This window comes from Siphateles boraxobius, unplaced genomic scaffold (genome assembly GCF_051911475.1).
Source record: "Siphateles boraxobius isolate OS27281-9 unplaced genomic scaffold, OSU_SipBor_1 41, whole genome shotgun sequence".
Classification (NCBI taxonomy): domain Eukaryota; kingdom Metazoa; phylum Chordata; class Actinopteri; order Cypriniformes; family Leuciscidae; genus Siphateles; species Siphateles boraxobius.
Window position 1 is genome coordinate 12124778 of NW_027509042.1, and position 25938 is coordinate 12150715.

General features: G+C 39.9%; 1 protein-coding gene across 2 annotated transcripts in view; it reads right to left on the reverse strand.

Moving 5' to 3' along the window:
- Positions 1 to 1581: 1581 nt before the first annotated feature.
- Positions 1582 to 25938, reverse strand: part of herc2 (HECT and RLD domain containing E3 ubiquitin protein ligase 2) — a 68519-nt gene continuing 44162 nt past the window's right edge. For both annotated transcript variants that reach the window (XM_077198437.1, XM_077198438.1), the window contains exons 49-92: positions 25740 to 25865; positions 25383 to 25491; positions 25157 to 25296; positions 24849 to 25039; positions 23375 to 23480; positions 23201 to 23292; positions 22941 to 23116; positions 22746 to 22857; positions 22477 to 22558; positions 22060 to 22203; positions 19979 to 20069; positions 19713 to 19890; positions 19065 to 19146; positions 18344 to 18515; positions 18067 to 18211; positions 17668 to 17893; positions 17407 to 17578; positions 17099 to 17285; positions 16762 to 16899; positions 16329 to 16520; positions 16060 to 16213; positions 15271 to 15378; positions 15048 to 15179; positions 14797 to 14955; positions 14012 to 14130; positions 13769 to 13894; positions 13541 to 13696; positions 13079 to 13194; positions 12752 to 12950; positions 12298 to 12512; positions 11447 to 11624; positions 10817 to 10978; positions 10634 to 10725; positions 10405 to 10544; positions 8965 to 9152; positions 8647 to 8844; positions 8463 to 8546; positions 7452 to 7593; positions 7142 to 7336; positions 6895 to 7007; positions 4170 to 4360; positions 3973 to 4078; positions 3670 to 3882; positions 1582 to 2555 (exon numbers count right to left, since the gene is read on the reverse strand). In XM_077198437.1, coding sequence (XP_077054552.1) covers positions 2283 to 2555; positions 3670 to 3882; positions 3973 to 4078; positions 4170 to 4360; positions 6895 to 7007; positions 7142 to 7336; positions 7452 to 7593; positions 8463 to 8546; positions 8647 to 8844; positions 8965 to 9152; positions 10405 to 10544; positions 10634 to 10725; positions 10817 to 10978; positions 11447 to 11624; positions 12298 to 12512; positions 12752 to 12950; positions 13079 to 13194; positions 13541 to 13696; positions 13769 to 13894; positions 14012 to 14130; positions 14797 to 14955; positions 15048 to 15179; positions 15271 to 15378; positions 16060 to 16213; positions 16329 to 16520; positions 16762 to 16899; positions 17099 to 17285; positions 17407 to 17578; positions 17668 to 17893; positions 18067 to 18211; positions 18344 to 18515; positions 19065 to 19146; positions 19713 to 19890; positions 19979 to 20069; positions 22060 to 22203; positions 22477 to 22558; positions 22746 to 22857; positions 22941 to 23116; positions 23201 to 23292; positions 23375 to 23480; positions 24849 to 25039; positions 25157 to 25296; positions 25383 to 25491; positions 25740 to 25865 — 6620 coding nt within the window. In that variant the 3' untranslated portion in view covers positions 1582 to 2282. The remainder of the gene's footprint in view (positions 2556 to 3669; positions 3883 to 3972; positions 4079 to 4169; positions 4361 to 6894; positions 7008 to 7141; positions 7337 to 7451; positions 7594 to 8462; positions 8547 to 8646; positions 8845 to 8964; positions 9153 to 10404; positions 10545 to 10633; positions 10726 to 10816; positions 10979 to 11446; positions 11625 to 12297; positions 12513 to 12751; positions 12951 to 13078; positions 13195 to 13540; positions 13697 to 13768; positions 13895 to 14011; positions 14131 to 14796; positions 14956 to 15047; positions 15180 to 15270; positions 15379 to 16059; positions 16214 to 16328; positions 16521 to 16761; positions 16900 to 17098; positions 17286 to 17406; positions 17579 to 17667; positions 17894 to 18066; positions 18212 to 18343; positions 18516 to 19064; positions 19147 to 19712; positions 19891 to 19978; positions 20070 to 22059; positions 22204 to 22476; positions 22559 to 22745; positions 22858 to 22940; positions 23117 to 23200; positions 23293 to 23374; positions 23481 to 24848; positions 25040 to 25156; positions 25297 to 25382; positions 25492 to 25739; positions 25866 to 25938) is intronic.

Genomic DNA, 25938 nt, shown 5'->3' on the forward strand with positions numbered 1-25938 from the left:
GGCGGCTCTACGCGTCTAAATGGTGTGTGTTCTCCTAATGGTGTGCCGATAGAAATCTGGACCCACGGACGTGTGGGGTATCATGGTTGCTAAGTTTCCTTCAAGAGCTGTTGGACAGGGGCAGGTCCCCCTCCACGCTTAAAGTCTATGTGGCGGATGTTGCAGCATTCGCTGAATCAACGCGCGGCCAGTCAATAGGAAGGAACGAGCTGGTCATCCGCTTCCTTAGGGGAGCCAGGAGAATGAACCCCCCACGACCCCCCGTCGGTTCCTATATGGTATCTTTCTTTGGTCCTAGAGGCCCTGAAAGCATACCCCTTCGAAACGCTAGATTCTGTGGACCTAAAGTACCTCTCGCTCAATACCGTTTTTCTGACAGCGCTGTCATCAGTTAAACGTGTGGGGGATTTACACGCGCTATCCATTAGCGCTGCGTGTCTTGAGTTTGGACCAAATGACTCCAAAGTCATCCTAAAACCAAGACATGGCTATGTTCCTAAGGTGTTGGGCACTCCCTTCAGAGCACAGGTCATTTCTCTACCTGCTCTGCCTGCATCCGATAGTGAGAGCGATGTCAGTCTCCTCTGCCCCGTTAGGGCGCTGAGGACTTACATTACGCGCTCCGCCTCCTTCAGGCGCTCGGAGCAGCTCATCGTTTCGTTTGGTGGGCGCACCAAGGGTCTCGCCGCCTCGAAACCGAGCCTATCCAGATGAATACTGGATGCTATTGCATCCGCTTATGTGTCTAAATGTCTGTAATGCCCATTTGGTGTCAGGGCTCATTCCACTAGAGGCGTGGCCTCGTCGTGGGCTTGGTCCAGCGTTTGTTAGGTTTTATAACCTGGAAGTTCCCGCCCTGCAGGATAGACTTCTGTCAGTATGAGTGGTGTATATGTTCTGCCCAGATCTAATCGTGCGCAGACTACTCTCATGTGACCTTAGCTCTCCTGGTTGAGCTGCACTGTATGGTGAGGGTTTATATAGACTGGCAACGCTGCTCTGTATGCCCTATATATGTGCTTATGAACGTGCTGGCCCGCGCTGCTGGCCGCCTGTTTCCCACTTATCTATGTTTAGGGGGGATTCCCTGGGACTCATGAAGTGGATGCTTGGCGCACACAGCGTTGACAATGGGTTCCCGTAGCGTAAAAAACTTACACAATACGAGAGTACCTCTCATAAGAGAACGTACTCGGTTACATACGTAACCTCGTTGCTCTCTGAAAGAAGGAACGAGTATTGTGTAATCCGACCGTGCTAGGGCCACGAGCGATTTTCGCTTCGGTCGATGAAAACTAGTGAGCTGCCTACCGAGCCTGCCTTTTATACGCTAAACCACATCCCTTTTGGCGGGCTTTGACCCGTAAAGGGCGCGGGCGCCCTCATTGGGCGTGACGTCACGCGCGAGGCTCAGTGGTAGGCTGCTGCAGTTGCCGCAGGGCAGCCAATGAGCACGCAAGACTGCCTGCTTTTTCCTCTCTTTTTAAAATTATCCCCAATTCAAATGTGCAATACAAACACAAAAATACACAAATACTTAAATTCAAAATCGAAAAAACAACAACAAACTTACAAGAGAAATTTGTTTTAAATTTATTAACAGTAATTACCATTTATTTATAACATGGGAATGAGATTTCTCATAAACACATGGCACAATCAAATTATATACATTCCATAAGGAGAACAGTGCAGACACATATGGGAGGAGAGGATACAGTGACTGACAAACTAAAAACAACCCCTGATCAGGCTTCCACTGATCAAATGAGAACACAAAATGTCCTGCTCCAAGTTAAAAAGGTTCTTAAAGAAACACTGCTGTTTTCAAACAAAGAGGCGAAGCTAAAATTCATAATACTAGCTATTTAACACAAAATTGATGTGAAGATCTTCACAGAGACGCTACCACAGTGCTAGGCTAAGCAGTCTGTCCTCTGTAATAAAACGTGAGCACAACGTTTAACACAAAGAGATGTGTAGTTTCTCCTGTCTTCCTGGTTCTCTTCACAACAAAGATAAAAAAAAAACTCTCTATTTTGCTTTTCACCAGCTTATAGTGCTTTAAAGCTAATTGCACATAATGATATACACATATTTCTCTTCATTTAGTTGTATTTGTGTCTATGCACATATTAATAAGTGAGGTTAAAACAAACATCTTCGGTTCGGTTTTCATTTAAACTTTTTCTTCTTGTCAGCTTATTTTCAAGACCACATCATGTCCGTGTGTGTGTGTGTGTGTGTGTGTTTGTGAGACAGTTTAACCAGGGGTTAAGAGTTCAGTGTCCTGTCAGGTAATCCTGTGTGGAGTCGGAAGCAAACGAGTCCGCATCCTCATTGTCAGAGTCGTCACTGCTGTCATCAGCAGCGGGTTCACCGCTCAAAGCAATCCGTGCGTAGTCATCCGTGTCAATGGACTTGCAGAAGTGAATGGCGTATTTGAGTTTCTCCTCCAAGACTAGCTTACAGGAGTAGCGAGGCAGCTTGAGCAGGAAGAAGCAGGTGTAGGACTCAGGGAGGAAATGGTCGGGTGGGTTGTATTTATCCAGAACCTGGACAAATAGGGCAAAAACTCTAAAAATGAGCAATTATATTTTATAATACACACACACACACATATTTATATCAGTGGCGAACTGTGACTTTAACCGGGTATGCTGGGTGACACGTTATGTCAAAAATGCACCTGGTGCACATTGGATGGGTTTATAATAAGCGCGTTTGCTCTAGACAAAGCTGCTTAGTTGCTTACTCTCATGACACACAGCAACACAGCTAAAAGTTTCCTAATATATTTGACCATTTATTATAAGTAGCCAACATTTACCTTCACAAGCAGCCGTTGTTGAGTCAGGTGTTGAGTTAAAATATCATTAGAATAAATGTAAGTATAATACAAATATAATTATTCTTTTAAATGGTTTACAAGTTTTCGTTAAAAATAAATTTAACGGAAAAAAAATACTATGAAAATACGTAGTTTCAGTTCTGACTTTTTTTAACTGGATTTAGTCTAGTTAGTCTTGTATCAAACAATTTTCGTGATCGAGATCTGGCAGCAGCGGCACATTTTTCCTCTGGGGCGAGCGATCCACGGACGGCTTTCCCTGCGCATTAAATCCCCCATATGCCAGCAAACCAATGCGAACACGAGACAGTGATGACGATACATAACAGAGCGTAGGTGCCAAAGCTGCTGTGGATCCACTTACCCGGAACTATCAGCGAGTGGCAGATTTGAAGAAAATGATCGTTGTTTGGCAAATAAAAAAATGACAGATTTACATACGTATTACTAACATTTTATCATGTAAGCTTTATGGTACACCTCAAATAAGGAAATTTATAGTAATTTATAGTGTTAATACTAATCAGCGAGTCCATGAATGGCTTAGGTATGCAGAGGATTCAGAGCTTGTATGGGCTGCACGCCACTGACATACATACTGTACATATACTGTATGCATTAATGTGTGCATGTGTGTATATATTATATTATATTATATTACACACACACATATATACATATATATATATTTATTTTTTTACCATTCATTTTGACAGCAGAAAGAATTAATTTGGGTTTGGATTGACATACGGTTGAGTAGATTTTAATTTTGGGGGGAACTATGCCTTTTAGTGACACTTTTCAAAGTCACAAGTTACCTGCACCACAAAGTCTCGTCCACGGAAGTCCGCAATGGTCCTGGGGAGGCGCGTGCGACCCCAGACGAACCTGAGGAAGAGCGAGCGTTCTGTGTTAGAGAAAGACTCCATCACCTCCCAGAACCACTGGATCAGAGGAGAAGTGGGCTCCACCCCCTTATACGTGGCCACAGATTTGAGCAGGTGCAGGGGGATGTCCGGGCTACCACACACCTAGACAACACAAACACGTGACATGAAGTCTAACAAGAACTCCTGACAACATATTTGCTCCGTGTGCGTTTGTGTTGAAGACACACTCACCATGGTCTCTAGCTCATAGCCGGTAAAGAGAGAGAGGAGAGGCACCGGGACCACACGTGCCATACCTTCCCTTACTGCCGACACCTGCTCATCATACTCATGCAGCCTGGAAGAACAAAACAACAACATACCAGTAATATTTATTTATTTCCTCACAATGTGTTAACACTTTTTTTTCTCTCTCAAATTAGTCACACCTGTAGTTTATTGCTAGCCGTACATATTCACTTCGGTTCTCTAAGGTGATGTGGGAATATTTGGAGCTGAGTTGGACTTCCTGTCCACACGCACTGGGCACAGTGAAGGGCAGGGGCATAGCCTCAAACTCCTCCGCAGATGCCTCGCTATCTCGGATATACATCAGACCGGGGATGAAGTCCTTGTCCACCTAACGCAAAAGGAATGTGAGGTTGGATTAAACAAAGAAAGCCAAGGCAACATTTCATTTCAATAAATATACTATATATTCACACACTGCTCAAAATATTATGGTAAGATTTTTTTAAACAAATGAATACTTTAATTTAGCCTTAAACTGATCAAATGTGAGAGTAAAGACATTATGTTACAAAATATTTCTATTTTAAAAAAAGGCTGTTCTTTATACTTTTGATTAATCAAAAATCCTGAAAATAGTATTCCAATTTCCACAAAAATATCTGAAAAATCTGCTTAGCAATCACAGTAATAAATTACATTTTTAAAATATATTAAAATATACATTTGAATTGTGATATGGTGTAAACAGTAATATTGTCAAATATTAAGATACTTCTTTCAAAATCTTACAAACTCAAAACTTTTAAACTACACAGAATTTAAATAAAAATCTGCCACTTTTCAGATTTAGGTACCAGCAAACCTTCAAGTTGTAGTTGGATGATCTGAGTGATCTAGCAAAGAATGTGTCCATGACTCAAGTGTGACCAAGATTCATTCAACAAAGATGATTAAAGCTAATCTGAACCTGTGCAAATGACGGGAATGAATGAAAGGAATGTGTGGGTGTTTTAGAGTGCATCACAGTCAGTGTCTCACTGTTGTCTTGTGCTTGGTAATCTTTCTCTTTAACCTTTCTGATATCTCCAGGCAAAAGCAACAAACAACAGCTGCTCTGTGAGGAAGAGATATCCTGTGCTGAGAGACGCCATCACTGCAGACGTCTCAGCAACACATGATCTCAGCGTGAATGCAGGAGATGCATACACTCACATTCATCACACGTGCATGTGTGCACACTCACACACTTTATATCTCAGAGATCGTTCAATTAAAAGAGTTATATTTGTATAGCTGCATAACATTCCTGTAATTTGATGTAAGCAACTGCTGAGAAATGCAGCATTACTGTAGCACAAACATGCCACAGATTTAGAGAAAGCTGCTTACAGTATATATGCATTAAAGGTGGTAGGTTTATGACTGGCATCTATGTCAGCTGACCACCACCAGAACAAATGTACAGAATGCACAAGAGGTATGTGCTCTCATTCCATTCATTTATATAATGGATTCAATAGGCCTTGCCATAAGCTCCAACTACAGACATACCATGTCATGTAATCCTGAAGTGCTGATTAGAAGGAGAGAGAGAGAGAGAGAACCAACTCCCTGCCCCCCCAAAAAACAAAAAAACACTACAAATTGTATTTTTTATTTACTTTTTTTTTTTTAATCTAGGTTTTAAATTTGTAATCATTTTAGTTAATGATAACCTTGGTTTCTCACAGACACACAGAGAGACCACTACCATGCCAGCACCCATATCACCCTATAGCCCAAGAAGCTAAGCAGGGTTGAGCCTGGTCAGTACCTGGATGGGAGACCTTCTGGGAAAACCAGGTTGCTCCTGGAAGAGGTGTTAGTGAGGCCATTAGGGGGCGCTCACCCTGTGGTCTGTGTGGGTCCTAATGCCCCAAAATAGTGACGGGGACACTATACTGTCAAAGAGCACACTGTACTGGACAACAAGCTTAAATGGGACTCATGGACTGATTTTTTTGCACACTAAGACACAGCAAAGAATGTATTTTTTAAAGAAACTGCTTGTTTTTAATGTTAATAACAAAATGCTTCAAATGTTCTATACTGCTTTTATTGAAAGTGTTTTAACTTGCTGCATTATCTGTTGGTTCGGAAATGCCACCGAATCCCAGAAAAAGATAATCAGAAAAACAGTTACTTCTGCCAGCAAGTTACTTGGGATAACTCTACCGAGCATTGAACACATTTACAAAGACAGGGTGGTGAACAAGGCTAATTGCATTGTATGTGATCACACACACCCATTAGCATCTCATTTTAAATTAATGCCATCTAGGTGTCGTTTCAGTCTACCAATTTTGACTAATAATAGATCGAAATTTTCTTTTGTACCACAAGCCATAAAAGCTTTAAATCACCCAAAATAAGCTGGATGTCCGGGTGGTCTGGTCAGACCCAAGGGAGTATAGTGTACTGTTTTGTATTTTATTGTTGGTGTCATATGTCTATGTCTGATGTCATGTCATTAAGTGCCCTGCGACTGTGCCGCAAATCCAATTGCCCCACGGAGAAAATAAAATCTATTACTACTACTACTACCGTCCTTCGGATGGGACGTTAAACCGAGGTCCTGACTCTCAGTGGTCACAAAAAATCCCAGGATGTCTTTCGAAAGAGTGGGGGTTTAACCCCGGCATCCTGGCCAAATTTTCCCAGTGGCCTCCTAATCATCCCTAATTGGCTTCATCACTCTGTCTCTCCTCCACCAATAAGCTGGTGTGTGGTGGGCGTTCTGGCGCAGCATGGCAGCCGTCGCATCATCCTGGTGGATGCTGCACATTGGTGGTGGTTGAGGAGATTCATCCTCCCATGTAAAGCGCTTTGAGTGCCGAGAAAGGCGCTGTATAAAATGTAATGAATTATTATAATTATTATTACCTCACTGAGATCAGCAATGGTCAGGTTCATGCCTGCCAGCTGTTTGCACACAGGTTCAGCCAGGTACAGACTTAGAGGACTTCCTGTACGGATTGCTATGCCCAGGAGCACCCCTGTACACAAATAAAAACAGATAATGGTATACCAACAGATCTAATGAAGGGAAATAATATAGTTGTGAAATTAGAGACTTTTCCTATAAAGACTTGAAAGTATTTTTAGTTTAGGAAACACAAGCAGGTGGTACCTAGGAAGCGAAACATGCTGATGTGCAGAGGGGACTTGGCAGCTGGGTTGAGCAGGAAGCAATCTCTGTTTGCTCCCGACTCATCTCGCCCATTAGGAGTGACGATGAGGAGAGGAGTAAGACCGTTCTGTAGTTCCTCACACATTTCAGCAATAGATTCACTGTATCCACCACCACAGTCATCGACCGATTCGCCTACAAACACACACAAGGTCAGAAACATGGTGTAGACTGGCCATGATCTAAGGGTCGGTTCCCCACCAATTCCCCTCTTTCATGTAAAATCATCCCTCTCTAGATACAAACTCACCCACAAACTTGACCTTCCAGACCCGGTGTGGCAGCAACAGACTGTCGGGGCTGAAAGAGCTCATCTTGGCACACATTTGCCCAAACACTGACTTGGTGCCATCTGGTCCAGCCAGTCCTCCTTTACTGCGGGAACGCTTGACCTGATATAAAGAATGAGAAAGGATTCATTATTACAGGCTTCTCCATATATAGCAATTCTGCTGTGAAGTACTGTATAAACACCACTCTTAAGTTTTCCAGCAGATCCCTGCCAGACTCCAGGGGCCCTATTGGAGGGACACTGGACTAATGAAGATACATATTTGGGGGTAAATCTCATGACGAGCAGGTCCAAAAATAAATCACAAATTCATATGATGCTTAGTGAACATCTCAAAATATTAAGATTTAGGGCCGCTAACTCTCGCTCAAAATGGTAACAAAAATAAAATTAATGATAATAATCAAATGGTGCACACGGCACTTTTGTGTCCATGCCGACAGGAAGACGCAGAAAATGCAATGGTAATTACGGTGATTAGGGAAAGGGAGACAATTTTACGGAGGACCCGCTAGCTATTTTTGCCCATTAAAAGTAATTGTTCATTTTGGATTCCATCCTAATGAACTCTCAAACCAAGTTGGAAACGCAAGTAAAAATTAGCTTTGGTGAGGAAATAACATGCATTTTTGGTCCAAGTTTTTCGAAAAAAAAAATAAAAAAATACATTTAAATAAATTTTAAAATAGCAACAAAGAATGATTGTCTGATTCTTACTAATGAAAAAAAAAATCTTATAAATTGTTTAAACATAATAACAACAACTTGTGGGTAACTATTTAATTTACTGACATGAGCCCCTGTTTATTGCAAATATACAACATATTTTAAATGTTATAAATACATGTCCAAAATGAATGAATTAATTTATTTAGTTAAGACAGTGACATTTACTGTATTTGAGGCCAAATTGGGATATGGTTGAATGCAAATCTCAAACCAAGTGAGCAGTTTTTAATGGACTTGTACCTGTATCCTGTTCAGCTCCACCACTGGGCCATGCTGTCGGTCTCTAACCATGGTGGCCTGCACCACTTTACGGAATGCTGCCTCCTATAGACATTGAGAAAGAAAAAAAGAGGGGAAAAAAAGTAAATACATATACTTAGGAATCGTAATTAAAGTAAATAATACTCCTTTAAAATATCCTCACCTTTCCCTGTGATATGAGGATTCCACGGAGTGTGTCAAAGCCAACGGAGACACCGTGTCCAGTCTCGCCCAGTCGTCCTTCTAGGTCAAACATCGGGATGCAGGGGCAGAAGAGCTCCGAGATGTGGTGAAGTAGCAGTAATCGGTTCCTCAGGCCTATGATGGCAATCTCCTGCAAGTGGTTGTACTCCATAGGAACCTACAGACAAGCATTTAATCATTTACATGCAGCATTTAGCACATTTTAAAGGCTGAATGGTTAAATATTTAGTTCTTTGAAAATGTTTTGTTGTCTGAGCTATATTTGGTGGCACGGTACCTGAGCGGGCAGTTTTCCAGCATTGGTAGGTTTACTAGTGGACCAGGCAAGTGTGTGTGCGGAGCCACAAGCCACGCGGTTGATCTTCTTGCCCTGAAGTGCTGCCACCAGCCTAGGCCGCTGAATAGCATTGGTGGTCCCATCGCCGAGCTGACCCTCATCATTGTCACCCCATGTGTACACTTCCCCTGTGTGTTTACATTCATGTTTTTAGCATATACTTCACAAAATACAAATGACTAAGTATACAGACAGTGCCAGACAAAAGAAAATACTAAATATCTATACATAGGGTATCTGCAGGTTTCGTAAAAATCAATTTAAGGCTTTTTAAGACCTGCACAAATAAAATTAATGCATGAGATGATGAGATGGGTAGAGCAAAACCTCTAAAAATTATTTTAACAACTTTAACATTTTGTTTTTGTCAAAACCTTTATTATTTGAATGGTAAACCTCACATTTCAGCCTTTAAACCATTTTCAAGAAAAGGGGTGAGTCAAAATTCTAAATGAGTATATTTATATTATTTAAAATATGATTTATATCCTAATTCTAAGAATATTTAACTTCTTTTCGATCCACCGGCTGAATGAAAATGCAGATGGCGCTTATAGAGCTTATGCGCCAGAGAAACGAGGGCGCAGACAATTAATAAGCTTTTGTAATTAACTTTTGAAATGGATTTACTTAATGTAAAGTTAACGAAAGTTATCATGAGGCTTGTAATGTTTAAAGCAGATGTCTTAACAAATGTCAGTAGACCGGGAAGATTTTAAAACAAGCCGTTTATTCATAAACACGCAAGATCGCTGTGAAAATACAGACCGGAAGACAAAAGACAACGAGTGCAATCAGCGCTGAGAATGGGCGGGGCTACATAAGGTCTATATAACAGCAGAAATATAGCGATTACTCTGGTAACCATTGTTTACAATGCAGCTGCACTTTTTAGAAATGCAACGAGTTTGTAGGCATGATATAAATGATATAAGTTAAACATGATCATAATACTTTAACAGTAGAGCATAAGCTATCGATTGGCATAAATGCACAGTATTCATAATTTGTAAACAGCCCTGAAACAGCGATTTTGTAGAACTTGCAACAGCATCACGTTTTTACTATGAAACGTGCAGCAGTCACATTTATTTCATTAAATCACCGTCTTTTGAATTTTAATACATTCACAAGCCATTTAGCAATTCCTGTTTTCCTGCCCCCAAATTTAAGACCTCTTGAAATTATAATGAAAGACTTTTCTTACCATTTAAGATTGTTATGGCCTTAAAAGACTTTAAGGACCAGTGGGGACCCTATATATAAAATATGAATGCTATAAAGACCCTACAGCTCTTAAACAAGATTATGATAAGGGTTACAAAGGCCTGCTTAACACAAATAAAAACAAGTTTTAGAAACATAGTCCAGATGACCTACCATCTTCTGTGCAACATACACAGTGAAGAGAACCAGTTGCTATGGCGATGACCTTCTTGCCCTGCAAACCCTGGACCTGCCGGGGTCTGCGAACATGATCATCCGAGCCGTGTCCCAGCCTGTGGTAATCACCCTTCCCCCTAAAACACACATGGACATGTAAATTACTCTATATGTGTCTTAAATAAAAGATTAGCTTACGGTACAACTGTATTGAGGGATTGATTACCATGTGTAAACTGCTCCAGACTTGGTGAGAGCCACAGAGAACTGAGAGCCGCATTCCACTTTCACAACACCCAACCCAGTTAATGAGTCAATCTAAGCAGAGAAAGAGAGAATGAGATGTGAATACAGGAATCACTAAACAAGAAAACCTTTGATACTTGAGTATCTGCACAAGCAGTCTCACCTTCATAGGCACTTTACATCCGTCACTACCTCCTCGGCCCAATTTGCCATAGTCTCCATCCCCCCATGACCACACCATGTCATCATCAGTCAGACACAGAGTCTGAGCGTCCCCGCTGCCACATGCAACGTCTATCACCCGGTGACCCTGCAGAGCCTCCACCTATACACATGCACAGGCAAAGCACATATTATACTATTAACTAAATTATATTTAGCATCACTTTTCAAAAATGTCCAGTTACAATACTCAAAAAATAAATAAACAAAACTACCATTGACAAGCCTGACTAATTTTAGTGATTCAGTTTGATTGCTTAGTTTAGTTATGTATTTTAAAATTATTTTAAAATTATTATTATTCATTTTATAAATTCATTTCCATCATTTTCCCAGTCACTCATTAAAACGATTTTTTTCTAAATATAGAGATTGTACACAGCAATTGCTGATGAACTAATAAAAACTGAACATAAATTATACAAGTACAAAATTAAATTATGATAAAATATGAATATGAAAATATGAACAAATTTAATAACGAAATTGTTAAAAAAATTCCCTAATTGCAATTTTCATTGTTTTCATGCTACTGTAGATAAATATGCATTAAAATGCCGAATGAACACACCAGTTTTGGTTTAAGTTGGTCCTCACTGTCTCCATGACCAAGGCGACCATAACGCCCTTTTCCCCATGTGTAGAGCTCTCCGCTGGCTGTGATGCAGGCACTATGAGCCCCACCAGCCGCAATGTCCACCACTTCCACACCTCTGAGAGACTCAATCACGCGGGGACGGTCACAAGGGCTGGGGAAAAGACCACACATACTGTACCAATTAATACAAGCTGCTATAACAAATCAGTGATAGTCCAGCACACATATTTGAGTGGGTAATGACTTTTGGTTCTTTAAGGAACTACAGGAAGAACTGTGGTACTATACAGTGATGGTATCAGCTAGTAAAACAATGGTATTCTGACATATTCCATGGTATAAAATTCTGAAATTTACATGATACTCCACTTAAGACATTCTACTAACTACAAGTAACTTTGCAACTTACTCTCATTAGAGTATTAGTAGACAGTTAGGTTAGGGATATTAGAATAAGTTACTTAAAGTCAGTAGAATGACTGTTGGGGAAACATAAAAATAAAGAGTTAGAATATTAGTAGACTATCTGCTGAGTAACTGTGTAACTACGTCAAGTACTAGTTATTATAGACAACAGAATGTCTAAAGTGGACTATCGAAATAATGCGTTACCAAAGACACTTTAAAAGAATACCACTATACGAGTTCTATAAACCATGGTACAACTATGGTACCACGTCCAATAATATACTTTTCTGTAAGCATTGTGAAAATGAAAATCAGCTGAATAATGAAAGTTAAGCATGCAGAAGGTCACTGCATGAAGATGAACCAAAGGTGCCCATATGAAAAGACAACAGTAGAAACCACAGTATGAGGCTGACCTTCTGTTTCCATGACCCAGTTTCCCATCTTCAGCCTCTCCCCAGGAGTACAGTTCTCCTTCAGAGGAGAGAGCCAAACAGTGCTTGCCCCCAGAGTTCACAGCCACCTTCCGGATGAAAACATGCTGGATTGACTCCAGCAGGGTCGGAGTGGAGACGGACTCTGTGCCTCCTATTCCCAGCCGACCACCGGCACCATATCCTGTGGCATACAGCTGAGGACAGCAAAGACAAGTTACTAAGGATTATCCAGCTGACATAGGGACTGACACTAGAGATTAGAGCAACTGCTACAACAGAGGTCCAATACAACATCGGTCTGTATTTAATTATGTATCAGCTGAGAGAAAAAAAAAAAAATACAAATGAAATTTATATTGAAAAATTTAAAGAAACCATGCTGGTTGAAAATTAAATAAGTCTTTTAAAATGTAAAAAGCAGATGAAGCCTTACTTTCCCATCAGCAGTGACAGCAAACAAGGTCTGCTCTCCACCGATCAGCTGAACAGGTCGCAGTGTTGCAAGAGCATCTGTTGGTGTGGGAACCTTGACTTTTGCCCCTTCAATACCACCTAACTGACCCCTGTGATTGTGTCCCCAGCCATAGATGGTCCCACTGCCACCCGCTGAGAGTGTCCAATCATCTGGCCGCCTATATAAGAATAAACGTGAACAAATCACAAAATTTAACAAATGACTTTGGAATCCCGACCATTTAAAGCATCACTTAAAAAGTACAACATTTTTGCTTATACTTCACTGGCTGAAACAATACATTACCTGTTCATCCACTGAACTAACTGCTCATCCTGCTCTCTTTTAAACAGATCATGACTCTCATGGAGCGTGTTCATGTTCTCATGGTCTGCCATCAGCTCGCGGACTTTCTTTGCAACCTGATGAAAATGAAGAGAATTTAGGATCAGTATTAATTGTACCAAAAAAACAGCGCAGTGCTGACATTCTATATGGTTTTATAAACTACAAAATGTTTTTACATTACAAATATTATAGTAAAAAATTATTTATGTACATATGCATTTTTTTACACAGGAAATCAAAGATAATTCATTAGATCAGATGCATATACATGTACACAAAAAAAGGGATAAATGTATTAAATAGCTTTACAAAATGCTTCAAGTTGATGTCAAGATAGCATCTGTTGTTTTTGTAGTGATTGTCAAGAATCTCAACCATCAAGAAGTTCTCTAATTTCAAACCAATATTAGAAATGCCTACCTCATCCAGGAAAGGACGGGGCAAAGGGGTCCTCTTGTCCAGAGCCACTGCCACTCTAGAGGCAGTGCAATAGCGGCGGAACCAAGCCCACTTGTGTGTCTCAGCACAGCATGGAAGAGTGTCCAACTCCAGATCACAAGCAAGTGCCACCAACACCTAAACAAGACAAAAATAAAACATTATTTCTGGAAAACCCATCTCTCAAATTTACCCATCGCACAAACACACCTTGAAGAACGGGCTGTGGAGTAGCTGTTTGCCACCCCGGACTATAGGTTCCTCATACTCATACTGTCTCTGTAAAGCCTCAGGAAGTCCTTTCACCAGAGCAGCTAATGCACTTCCTGTAAAACTCTACAAAACATTCAGAGAAAGTTAATTATACAACTAAAAAAAAAGTAATTCTATTATATTAACACAAATACATATACATTGTGTAACCATACAATACAAAAATGTACATTGTCTAACCATAGAGCGAGCCTCTCCTTCACTATCTCCCAGGAGGCGATTGATGTTTATGGATTGTCCATATTCGGTGGTAAGGAGCTTGCGTAGTCTCTGCAGGGCCCACATACGATGACCAGCCGCTGACCATGCACATAGAAACAAATACAGAAACAAAAAATTATTAAAAAACATAAAATTTGAGATTTCAGCATGGCATTAAATCACCTTAATACATACCCTTACAAAGACATTTACATTTTAGACTAGAATTAGACTTGTATAATGTTGGAAAATATAATTTAAAATTAAAAATCCAGACTGGTAGAAAAGTAATTAATACTAATAATTATTTGTATTATTAGTTATTTCATATCTAATAAAACAAATTATTTTTAAATTATTCTAAAAAAGTTACAATTCTTATAAACTACATGTTTAGGTAGCATTGTGGTTTTGAAACAATTATAATGTCTATGATATAACATCCTAAACCATAAAATGATTGTAAAAAAAAAAGATATCTATACTATATTTAATTATATTATTATTTAATTAAATCAATTTTTATTTTTTCGCATTCGTCAATAGGTGGCACAAAAAACCATCACAATATTTCTGAAAACAGTCAGTTCCCCTCCATAGATACTTTTTTTTTTTCTTTTTACAAAAAACAAACAACTTGGATTTTCATTATGAATGGCCTATTATTTCAATGTCAGAAAGGAAAACTTTACCAAAATGAGACAAGTTTGTGTGTATGAAAATATAAAAACTGTAAACGCTTCTTTCAATGGTTCTTCTCTTACCTAATGCGCTGAGCTGGGCACAAGCAGCAAGTGAAGCTGCCAACCTCGGCACGATGCTGCGATTTGAAGCAAAGTTCAGGCGAAAGTCTAGCAGACACGTTACTAGATCCATCGAAGGGCAAGACAGAATGCAACGGTCTGATAGGAGGTCTTTAGGACCTGCGAATAATTCAATAAAAGGTCAAGCACTTCAGAAAATCAAAATACATATGAAGCATGAAAAATGAAGAGAGGTCATATTAAACTGATACCAGCAGCCGGCATGATGGGATAGACAGTGAAGCGCCAGCCCCAGCCATTAACAGAGCCGTCACTAGTGAACTTCCATTTGAGCTCATCTCCTGGAATCCTCAATTCACTGGACCAATCGGACCACTCACGGCCTGAAGGGGTGGAGACAGGTAAAGTTATGTGGTCAGTAGTTCAAACAAACCTTTTGACTGGTGTTTAAATAAAAAGACCAAAGAATGTCACCTGATCGAACAGACACAATCCTATTGGCTCCGTCCATGATGGTAAGTGGGTCATGTCTCCTTTCTGTTGAACACTGGCGATCAAACTCTACCCTCAAACCTTCAGCACCTGAAACCATTTAAATAAGATTTCTTATGAGATTTGAATATTTTAAATTATTCATTTTCTACAAAGCATCTACACTACAATTCAAAGTTTGGGGTCAGTAATATTTTTCAAAGCAATTGCTGCACTTTTTATCAATTTAATGCATCCTTGCTGAATAAAAGTCATTACGAATTTAAAAAACAAACCTGAAAACAAACAAATAAATGCTGTTCTTATGAACTTTCTATTCAAAGGATCCTGAAAATAATGCCTCATGGTTTCCACAAATATATTATGCACCATTTTTTTTTACATTGATAAGAAATGTTTCTTGAGCATCAAATCAGCATATTAGAATAATTTCTGAAGGATCATGTGACACTGAAGACTGGAGTAATGACCACTGAAAATTCAGCATTTCCCAACACAGGAATAGATAACATATAAACATTCAAATGGAAATATTATTGTTTTTACTGTATTTATCATTAAATAATAATGGGTTGGTTCATTCACATCCTCATTAAATTACTATAGCTTTACATTTTCTGAAGAACTTTGCTTTGCTTAATTGTGACAAAGTTAAACACTTAGGTTTAGGGATGTGTTCAAATGTAGCAATAATGACAAGCACCACTAATGAGGTTGTAACGGCTGCTACATAATGAAGGATGCTTCATAAACAGAAAAGCATAAGGTGACCTGGTATTTTCACAGTTCCACTGGTGGAAGTGTCATCAGTGTACGGGTGACTGCTCTCCACCACCACAGGCTGCGAGGACAGTCGTCCACTTTGAGAGTCTGTGGCCACATCCTCTAACTCAGTCACACACAGTTCAAGCAGCATATCTGCCACCTGCGTGCAAAAAAATACATTCACATATGAGTAAACAAAGCACGAAAAGATTAAATTATTCCAATTTAGTTAGGAAAACATGTAGTGAGTAACTGGAGAGCTGTTTTTTTTTTACCTGTGTGAAGGCTGTACCCATGCCAGATAGCACAGCAGACAGGACTTCCTTTCCTTTATCACCTGAGCGCAGAGACACGGCCAGTTTCAACAGGTCCACCATCACACGTGTGTCATCGGGAACCAGCAGACCAGTGAACTCATCCAGATATTGTGGCTCTGGGCCCACAGCTTTACTCTGACTCTCAGAGTCCTGTTTAAATAAATCAAACCAGGCTAACTTCAGTTTATATAAAGGATTGTGGCACAACATACAAATGTAATCCAATTTTCAAACAGCCTTGCTTGCATTTCATTTTAATGATCAGGAACAAATATCTAAAAAGTATGATCAACAGGAACATTTAAATCAATTTAAAAAAAATCAATTAAAATAAAAAAATAAAAAAATAATAATTAAACAAATAATCTATTTGTTTGAATTTGTGACTGACCTCCTTGGTTTTGGTCATAGTCTCAGCAATGATGCTGGCAGCACCAGGGTCATCTGTGACCGGGATGAAGGGCCGAGATGAGGCAGAGGCAGGGGTCACCGCTGAAGACGGGGTAGTGGCATCCTCAGATGTGGTCACCTAGACCACACAATAACATATGACAGAATGCGCATTTAAATGCAGAGCATGTACTTTTTTTTTGACATAAATGATTGTTTCGTAAAAGGAAAATAAAAAATAAAAAGGCTAAAGAAGTTGAACATTATGGGATACTAAAAATTAAGCATTAAATAAACAAACGTGAATGATGCAGTCGTGCAAAGGCATAATTCTTCACCTCTCCTCGTTTGCTGTCCATCCAGGGGTGCGGACTGACCCTCTCCTCTGTCTCTGAGAGCAGGGCTGGACCCTCAGCCTCACAGGGGCTGGAAGCTGATGAACAATCTGAGGGAGGCACCGGAGAGCTGGATGGACATTCCAATGGAATCATACAGGCAGGCATCAATGCTCCCACCACTGCATCCCTACGGATTTCAAATGACATGAGAGTGATTAAGTGATGCCAGAGCTTTTATTATATTTTATGGAACAGAAAAACAAATCAACCTGGGATGCAAAGTAGTTCTGAAGCCATTAAAGTCATACCTGGCATACATGATCTGCAGGGACGAGAGCACATGGGACAGGGCCTGCTGTTTGGCCAAATTGCCATCCAGAGAGAGCAGGATCTTTGCCAGAGATGGCCTATTGGGCTTCACACTGCTCACACCATTCAGCTTATTACTCAATAAAGATGGGTCAATGTCTGATGGCACACCTATTAAAGAAAAATTACCCACAAAATCTTAGATTTTAAGAAACAGGCACACAGAGACACCAAGATAATGGACATAGGGAAGATTTTACCAAGATAAGAGGCTCCAAGAGAGTCCCTGGCAGTCTGGAAGAGTACCGGCTCGTGGACGGAGGGTGTGGTGACATCGACGGTGGTCCAGGCCACGCTGTGAGAGGAGCCACAGGCCACACGGGTAATTTTTTGCCCCTCTAAACCCTGCACAAGCGTAGGCTTCCTGTTGACCGTAGTTGTGCCGTTCCCCTGCTGCCCATGGTCATTATCCCCCCACGCATACACCTACCAAAACAACACTTCATCTTACACAAGCACTAAAGCGTAATAGCTTTTCATCAATAAAAGGAGAGTTGTTTACTATGCTTGGTTTTATTTTTATTTTGGCACATTAAACAACTCATGATGCAAAGTAAAAGGAAGGAGTTCTTGAGCAAAAAACAAACTCGTGGGCCCACCTGTCCAGTGTCTGTGACGGCCAGGCAGTGCAGAGCCCCTACAGCGACATGAACAATCTTCTTCCCCCTCAGTCCTTCAACCATCTGGGGTTTGCGCACGTGAACATCTGTGCCGTGACCCAGTCTGAAGTAATCGCCCTTACCCCTGCACAATGCAACAACATGAAATTTCAATCATGTTAGGGATTACTTGGAAAAAAAGCTAACTCATAAATCATGAATTGTATTTTAATGCCTGTAATGTAAAAAAAAAAAAAATATCCTTTTAAGTTCATACCAGGTCCACACAACTCCAGATTTGGTGAGGGCGAGGGAGAATTGAGCTCCACATTCGATCTGACACACTCCCTGCCCATTCAGACGCTCAATGTTCTGAGGAATGTTGCAGCCTTCACTGCCGCCACGGCCCAGCTTCCCAAAGTCTCCATCTCCCCATGAGAACACCATTCCTACAAAACATACATTCATATAACTTCAGCTATGTATATAAAAAAAAATACTGAAGTCGTTCAACCACTAGTGTATATGTGTTTAAGTCTAAATTTATATGACTAAAGTACAATACATTTCTGCGCAACTGAATGATTCTCTGTCCGTGCAATCTGCACGTAATGCGCAAGCTTCTGTATGTGTGTGCGTTATAATACAGCACCCATTAGTTTAGAACGGCGTTTAACTTACATGTACAACAAGCTGTTTAAAACGTGCATTCTCCTGATCAATTTTGAGCATCTAGATAGTATAATCAAACATATTGTGGAGTGCTCTCAGATAATGCATTTATTTGTCTTTTTAACTGTTTGGACACAGAGGTTTAAATTGGACTTCCAAGATTTCTTATCTGTTGCACGCCTACTAGCCAGGACCAGCGACTAGTCGACGTCAAGCTTAAAGTGTCATGTCATGACAGAGCATTAAGGCCGAGTAGACACACACACACAAACACCAAACCGATACCGCCTTAAATTAAGTCTACAAAACAAAATGCCGGTATCTACCTTCATCTGTAAGGGCCAGAGTCTGGGCATCTCGACTTCCACAAGCCACCTGGACTACACGATGGCCTAAAAGCACCTTGACCTGCGAACCAGATACAGAGTTTGATCTACTGCCATCAGGGAAACACTGTACTAAACAGCATCAAGTTAATTTTAGCTGGTGTACAAAGAGCATTAGCAAAGTCTCTTTAAAACAAGTCAGTTCACTCTACGCTCATCTTGGCAATTTGATAGTTGTTTTCTATGTACGCAACAGGCATACATGTATAGCTCCTACTTACATGAATAGGGAAAGACAGAAATCTCAATAACTCTCAAGATTCAGTTTTAACTGCATATAAAAAAATCCTACATTAATGACATTATAAAATGTGTTTCTTTAGCTCAAAATCACACTTGTATGCTTGAAGTAAAACTGTATGCTTGGCCCAGCTAAAGGGCATTGTGCAAAAAATGATTAAAGGGCCCAAAAGCTGGATTGTTTTGGACTTGGAGTCGACGTATTAAGCATTATTGTGAATTTCTCCAAATCAATTTTCCAAGTTGTACATAACCTCCACCTTATAGGGATTGCTCTACAAAATATACTGGAACTCTGCAGTTCTGAACCGAGAGGTCTGAGTTTACTGAGGGAAGTAAAACAAATACCAGTTTGGGTCTGAGCTGAGTGGTGTTGTCCCCGTGGCCCAGGCGGCCATATTCACCCAGACCCCAGCTGTACAATTCTCCACTGGAGGTGATGGCAGCACTGTGAGAGCTGCCACAGGCGATGTCTCGAATGCGCTTGGTTTTCAATGCCTCAATTAGCCGTGGCTTATCACAGTTCCTGGTTAAAAAATATTATTCTCATTAGACCCCTCTAGAAATCTTCTACATGTTCTACATTACTCTGGGAGAAAATGCAAATAACCTACATTCGGCTGAAGTGCCCAAGCTTGCCATCATCTCCTTCACCCCAAGAGAACACTTTTCCATCCACAGTCAACGCCATGGCATGCCTTCCACCTGCACACAAACAGTTTATCCACTTTAAACAAGTTCTGACAACATGGAATGATTTCCTTAAAGTGAATCTAATATGCAAAATGCACTGTAATATTATTTTTGAACATAACTATGTGTCCACAGTTTGTACACAAACACCCTATTGTGGTAAATATCCATCCACTCAGTTTGTAATTTTGCCCATAAATCTGAAACGGTGTTTTAAAATGAGCTGTTCAGGAATGTACTCCAATGTTACGTCACACTGGAAAAGGCCCAGTCCACGACTGGCGATGGAATCTGCCCTATTAGCTTGCTTGCATGCCTACATACATGCCAGCAGCCTCAGACCGGTGTTGAGTTGGAGCTTATAGCATCATTAAGGGTAGGTAACAGGGTTCCAGACTGCGACCAAATTTTTTGAGAATGTGCGAGTTAAAATGTTATGTGGTCGCATTTGTGCGAGTGGACGATTGAGCAACAGAACGCCGTTGTATCAGCTGCTGCAGTCCGTAACTTATGTTCAAAATGAACGAGTAGGCTACATCATGAATCCATTTTCCAAACCGTGTTTTTGACTTATTCTGAATCACTACGGTACGCCTATAATAAGTGTTTATATTATGACTATTTTATCCCGGGGTCGTCTCGGCTGCGGAGTAGCCCAGTGCCTGCGTGAATCGCCATAGACATTAACGGAGAGAAGTTCCGTCTACAATGTTCTTCCGCAAGACACGTGCAGTTTATTTATTGACGAACGTAGACGTCATGCGCATTGCCACACTGATGGTGAAACGTGCCAATTACGAATTCACGAATTAAACCATATAAAAATGATAAAAATGGTCTCACGAAACACAGAGCCCCTTCCTCCTACGTCTTTTCAGCGGTTATATTTTCCTCTGTCGAGCGATTACTCTCATGATCGCTCGACAGAGGAAAAGGAAATTATTATAAAATGCAGAAGGTAAGGAGTGTGAGATTTCTGCTTTGTTACTACTATAAACTTTGATAACGAAAAATCTGTATCAGATTATTATAATACTCTAATCTTTTAAAATGTAATGCATACATTTGAATGTTTAATGATTTTTAAAAGATAGAAAGATGATAATAGACAGATAGATAGATAGAATATTATTCAAATGTAAATAGATAGATTGTATATAATTCAAATGTAAAATGCTTAAAATTACTGTCCAAAATCCATGAAAATCCTGAAATTTGGCAATGATAATTAATATATTACAGGTATTTCTGCTGCAACCCAGAAAGCCTTTGCTAGCCTTGGTCCATTAAAACCACTATTCATCAGCATGCATTGATTAATCCCATGGCATGTAGCAAAAAAAAAAAAAAAGGTGCGACCAAATCATATGCTGGTGCGACGAACTGAGAAAGTTGGTAGCACCAGTGCAACCAGTGGAAAAGTTAGACTGGAGCCCAGGTCGTAGCTGTAGTGTTGGGTGGGGTTGGGAATTCATTAAGGTACAGCTTATAATCATAGTGAAGTGTTTGGGGCGGGATACGTGATCGTCAGCACCACCCTAACTTCTGGTCTGAGGCTACTGGCCTCAGACTGCTGTGACATGTGGTTCTAAGGTTCAGCAGTTAGATATATCTTGTAGGTAATGTATATAACGCTGATGTCAATTTAATACACAGCTGGGGAAAGAAAATGTGCATGTGTATATTAGATCTGTTTACATACACAAACATAACCAACTGTATTTATGTGAACTTTGTCAAATACACACAAGGTTATGTCAAACACAATTTAAGAGCAATTAGACGTGAAAGGATCATGTTTTGTTCGTTTTTGGCAGAGTGTCCGAGGCATAAGGCACAACGCTGTTCTGGATGGGGCGGGGAACAGTAACTCATTTGCATTTAAAGATACATGCATGAAAACATGTTTTTAGTTACACTCAAAAATGAGTATAATATAATTTTCAACACGGTATAATAAATGATCATAATAGGTCCCCTTTAAAACAGAAAGAGGCCATACCTGAATGTACAGCAACCTTTTTGACCACATAGTTGCTGAGGGCAGATATCTGTCTTGGTATAGGGATGGTTCCACTGGACAGTCCTAAACCAAGTCTTCCATTAGTGGCCTCTCCACAGGCATATACTTTACCTTCAGCGGTCACTGGAAAAACAAAGAATCATTCTTTTGGTTAAAGAAGTAAAAATTTAATACAATTATAAGCATCCAATGCTATGGCAAATCATTTCAGATTTAAAATACAACTAGAAAGACATATTTGTAACTTGTAACAGGGCATTGAGTGTCCTTTTGCAAAATGACAGTAACCGCAGTATAATACACCAGCCTCATATTTTTTTTCATAAAAATGTCACATTTTATTATGCAGCAAGCAAAAGAACAAAGGCCTGCTTTTGTTATTTTTAAACAACTCACCAGCAAAAAGACTTTTAGAGCCTCCAGCAACCTGCACTACATTCAGAGCAGACAGCGTCTCTGAGAATGATGGGACTTTGATCTGAGAGAGAGAGCAAGACAATAAGATGTCAATGCCAGCTATAGCTAAAAAAAAGTTATTCCATCAAGCATTCAAGCAAAAATATTGTTTTAAATCAAATTAATTTCTATTTTATATATATATATATATTTTTTTTTTATAAATAAAATAAACTACAAAACTGAATGCATTTTTACACATTACTGACCTTGGACCCCTTAAGTCCTCCAAGTTGGTCTTTATCGTTGAGACCCCAGACAAAGACTTTAGTTCTGATGGTGGCAGCAGACTCCAGCCCTGACAACCTCTTTCGAGTCAGACTGCAAAGAGAGGTCGGAAAAAGAAACTCAATGACATACCAGATCATGTGTTTTCTTCTATATAAAATCATCTTTATAATCACCTTCCAGTCGCTGTCTTCTCATCCTCCTCTTCCTCATTGTCAGATGCCAGGAAAGGCACAGTAGCCAGATCTTCATCCTCTGCACGGACTCGACCCACAATGCTCAAACCATGGATCTTACAGTCAATCCCTGAGCTCCGGCACTGTTTTATGGCAATCTCGATGTACCTGTGATACTGAACACACAAATACAAGAGTGCTTAGCATTCCTAAAGAAACAGCCCTGAAGAACAGATGTTTGTGAGGAAATTCAAACCAACATCTGTGCAGTCATTGAGTAGGGAGACCGCAGTGTCCGTGGGATTGATGTTGATGGTCTTCAGCTCGATCAAGTTATTGAGCGAGCTTCCACCTGGAGGACAAACACAGTTTAATCAGGTAACCCATAAAAGGTTAGACTATGACTGACCTGAAAAGGCTTCATGGTTTTTTACCTGACACCACCACCAGTGAAGGCATGTAGCTGCTGTCAGCCGGATCTACAATCATTTTCAGCCTGTGTACCAAGATATCTGGGAAAAGCTCCAACCTGATCCAATGCTATTGAAAACCACCAAAACAAAAACGCATAATATTTTTTTTCCTTCATTCTTACAACCAAGTGTTTCCAATTTATCTCTGATATGCGAACAAACAAAATCACTCAAAAGATTGGGGTCAATAATATATTTTATATTGTTTTAAAGTCTCTTTTGCTCATTAAGGCTGAATTTAATCAAACACAGTAAAACAGTAATATTGTGAAACCATAATACTGAACAATTTAAAAATAACTTTTCTATATTTTAAAATGTACTGTATTCCTGTGATGGCATAGCTGAATTTTCAGCATCATTACTCCATTCTTCAGTCTCACATGATCCTTTAGAAATCATTATGATAATGATTTGGTGCTAAAGAAAACAGTTGAAAACAGTTGTGCTTCAAAATATTTTTTGTAATAAGATAAGATAAACTTTATTGTCTATCACAAGTGACAGAAATTTGTCTTTGACAAGACAGGCTCAGATGACATAAAAAAAAACACATACAAAAACATGGATACACTCAAGACAAATAGCCACATTAGCTGTACAGATATATGTATTCTATATATGGTTATTCAATATAGTAATAGCCGTGGGAATGAAATAATTTTTATATATGTTTTTCCTTGCAAGTGGGACTCTGTAACGTCGACTCAATCCTGATGGCATTAACTGAAAATATTGATTTAGGGGGTGGGTGGGATCCTGTGAGATTGTAGTGGCTTTCCTCAATACTGGGTATAAAGTTCCATTAAGGAAATTTGAGGGGAGCCTATTATCTTACTGGCCTGATTGATTATTCGTGCAAATAAACTTTTTTTTTTTCTTCTTGATGGTAAGGGCATTATACCAGGCTGAAATATTGAAAGTGAGTGTGGATTCAATGAGTGACCGGTAGACCCTAGTTAAAATGTCCTTGCTCACACTAAAATCTCTAAGTTTCCTCAGCAGGTGTAAGCGCTGCTGGGCTTTCTTATACACAGTTTCAGCGTGCTGTGAGAAAGACAGAGATGTGTCCATGTCTGTCCCAAGGTATTTCAAAACATTAGACTTGTTTAACTGGCTGTCCATTGATGCTGAGGGGTTGAAACATTTGCTGTGTATTCTTGGTTTCCCTACTCTGACAGCATAGTTCCTTGGTTTTATTTATGTTAAGCTCCAAGGAAATTTCTTGGAATGTTGTGACCAGATTATTAACTGTCTGATGGTAATCAGACAGTGCCTTGGTATCAGACAAGTGGGCTACAATTAATGTTAATTAATACTATTAATTAATATTATTAATGTCTTTGCTGTAACTAAATTGTATACATTTTTTCCAAAATATATCTTACTGCCCCAAAACTTTTGAATGGTAGTGTATGCCTATAATGAGACAGACCTTGCCCTGAGAGCCAGAGGACTGCCAGCACTGCTCTCCAGAGTCTACGAGCCTCGACGCCTGGTTAACGGAGGACGACACACTGAGGTTCTTCACCACTCTGGACCACTCGTCAATCAGCATCCCACGCTGACTGCTGTGATGTCTCTTCAGCTGCTTTCCTGAGCGCCCACTGAAGGTGGGAGACTGAGCTAAAGAGAAATGATTAGGTCAAACCAGACTGGTTACATCCCATGAAGAAATTTACACTGTTGTAATGCTACACTACATAAAGTAGCTATTAAATAATACACATAATTCTCTCAGACCTGGCTCATTTATTCGTCCGAATGAATGTCTAGGGTCATGTTTACGGGTCTTGAAGCAGCTCTCACAAAAATCAAAGTCATCACAGCTCCGACACTTAAACCTGGGGCCGTTTATAGGAAACATCTGACATCCGTCACACCTAAGGAAAGTGAAAGGTAAGAAAATGTTTATTAGTTGTTTATTTAGTCATTGTCTTCATGTGATTTTCACTTGTACTCTGTGTACCTGACACCAGGATGTATGCTGGGCACAAGCTCCATCTCTGACAGCAGTCCAGTCCAGTGTGACTGCTGAGGAAAGTCCACTATCACATCCTTCCCATTGGCACTGAAGGCTGGACACAAATGTTACATACTATGATGAAACCCAAATACAACAGTTCTCAGTTATAGCTGAATAGACAACCATGTTCTACAGGTTTGAGATATATAGCAAAACAAATAGCTAAATACAAAATAAGGATATTTCACTCAATAATGGAAAACAAACAGGTTTTGAACAACATGAGGATGAGCTGCTCATTTAAGGGATGAACTGTTCCTCTAAAGCCGTGAAGAGAAATAGTTAAAACAATTATGTTACCTTTGACCACACCCACACTCCTGTGAGTGACAGATCCCCACTTATACTTTGGCGTTGTGACCGAGGGCTTAACTCGCACTTTATCACCAATCTTTATATGTGACGGAGAACTCTGAGGAGGAAATCCTGTGAAATACAGAATTACATTTATTTATTTAAAAAATAAATTAAATTAAATAATGACCTAAATCCACTTTAT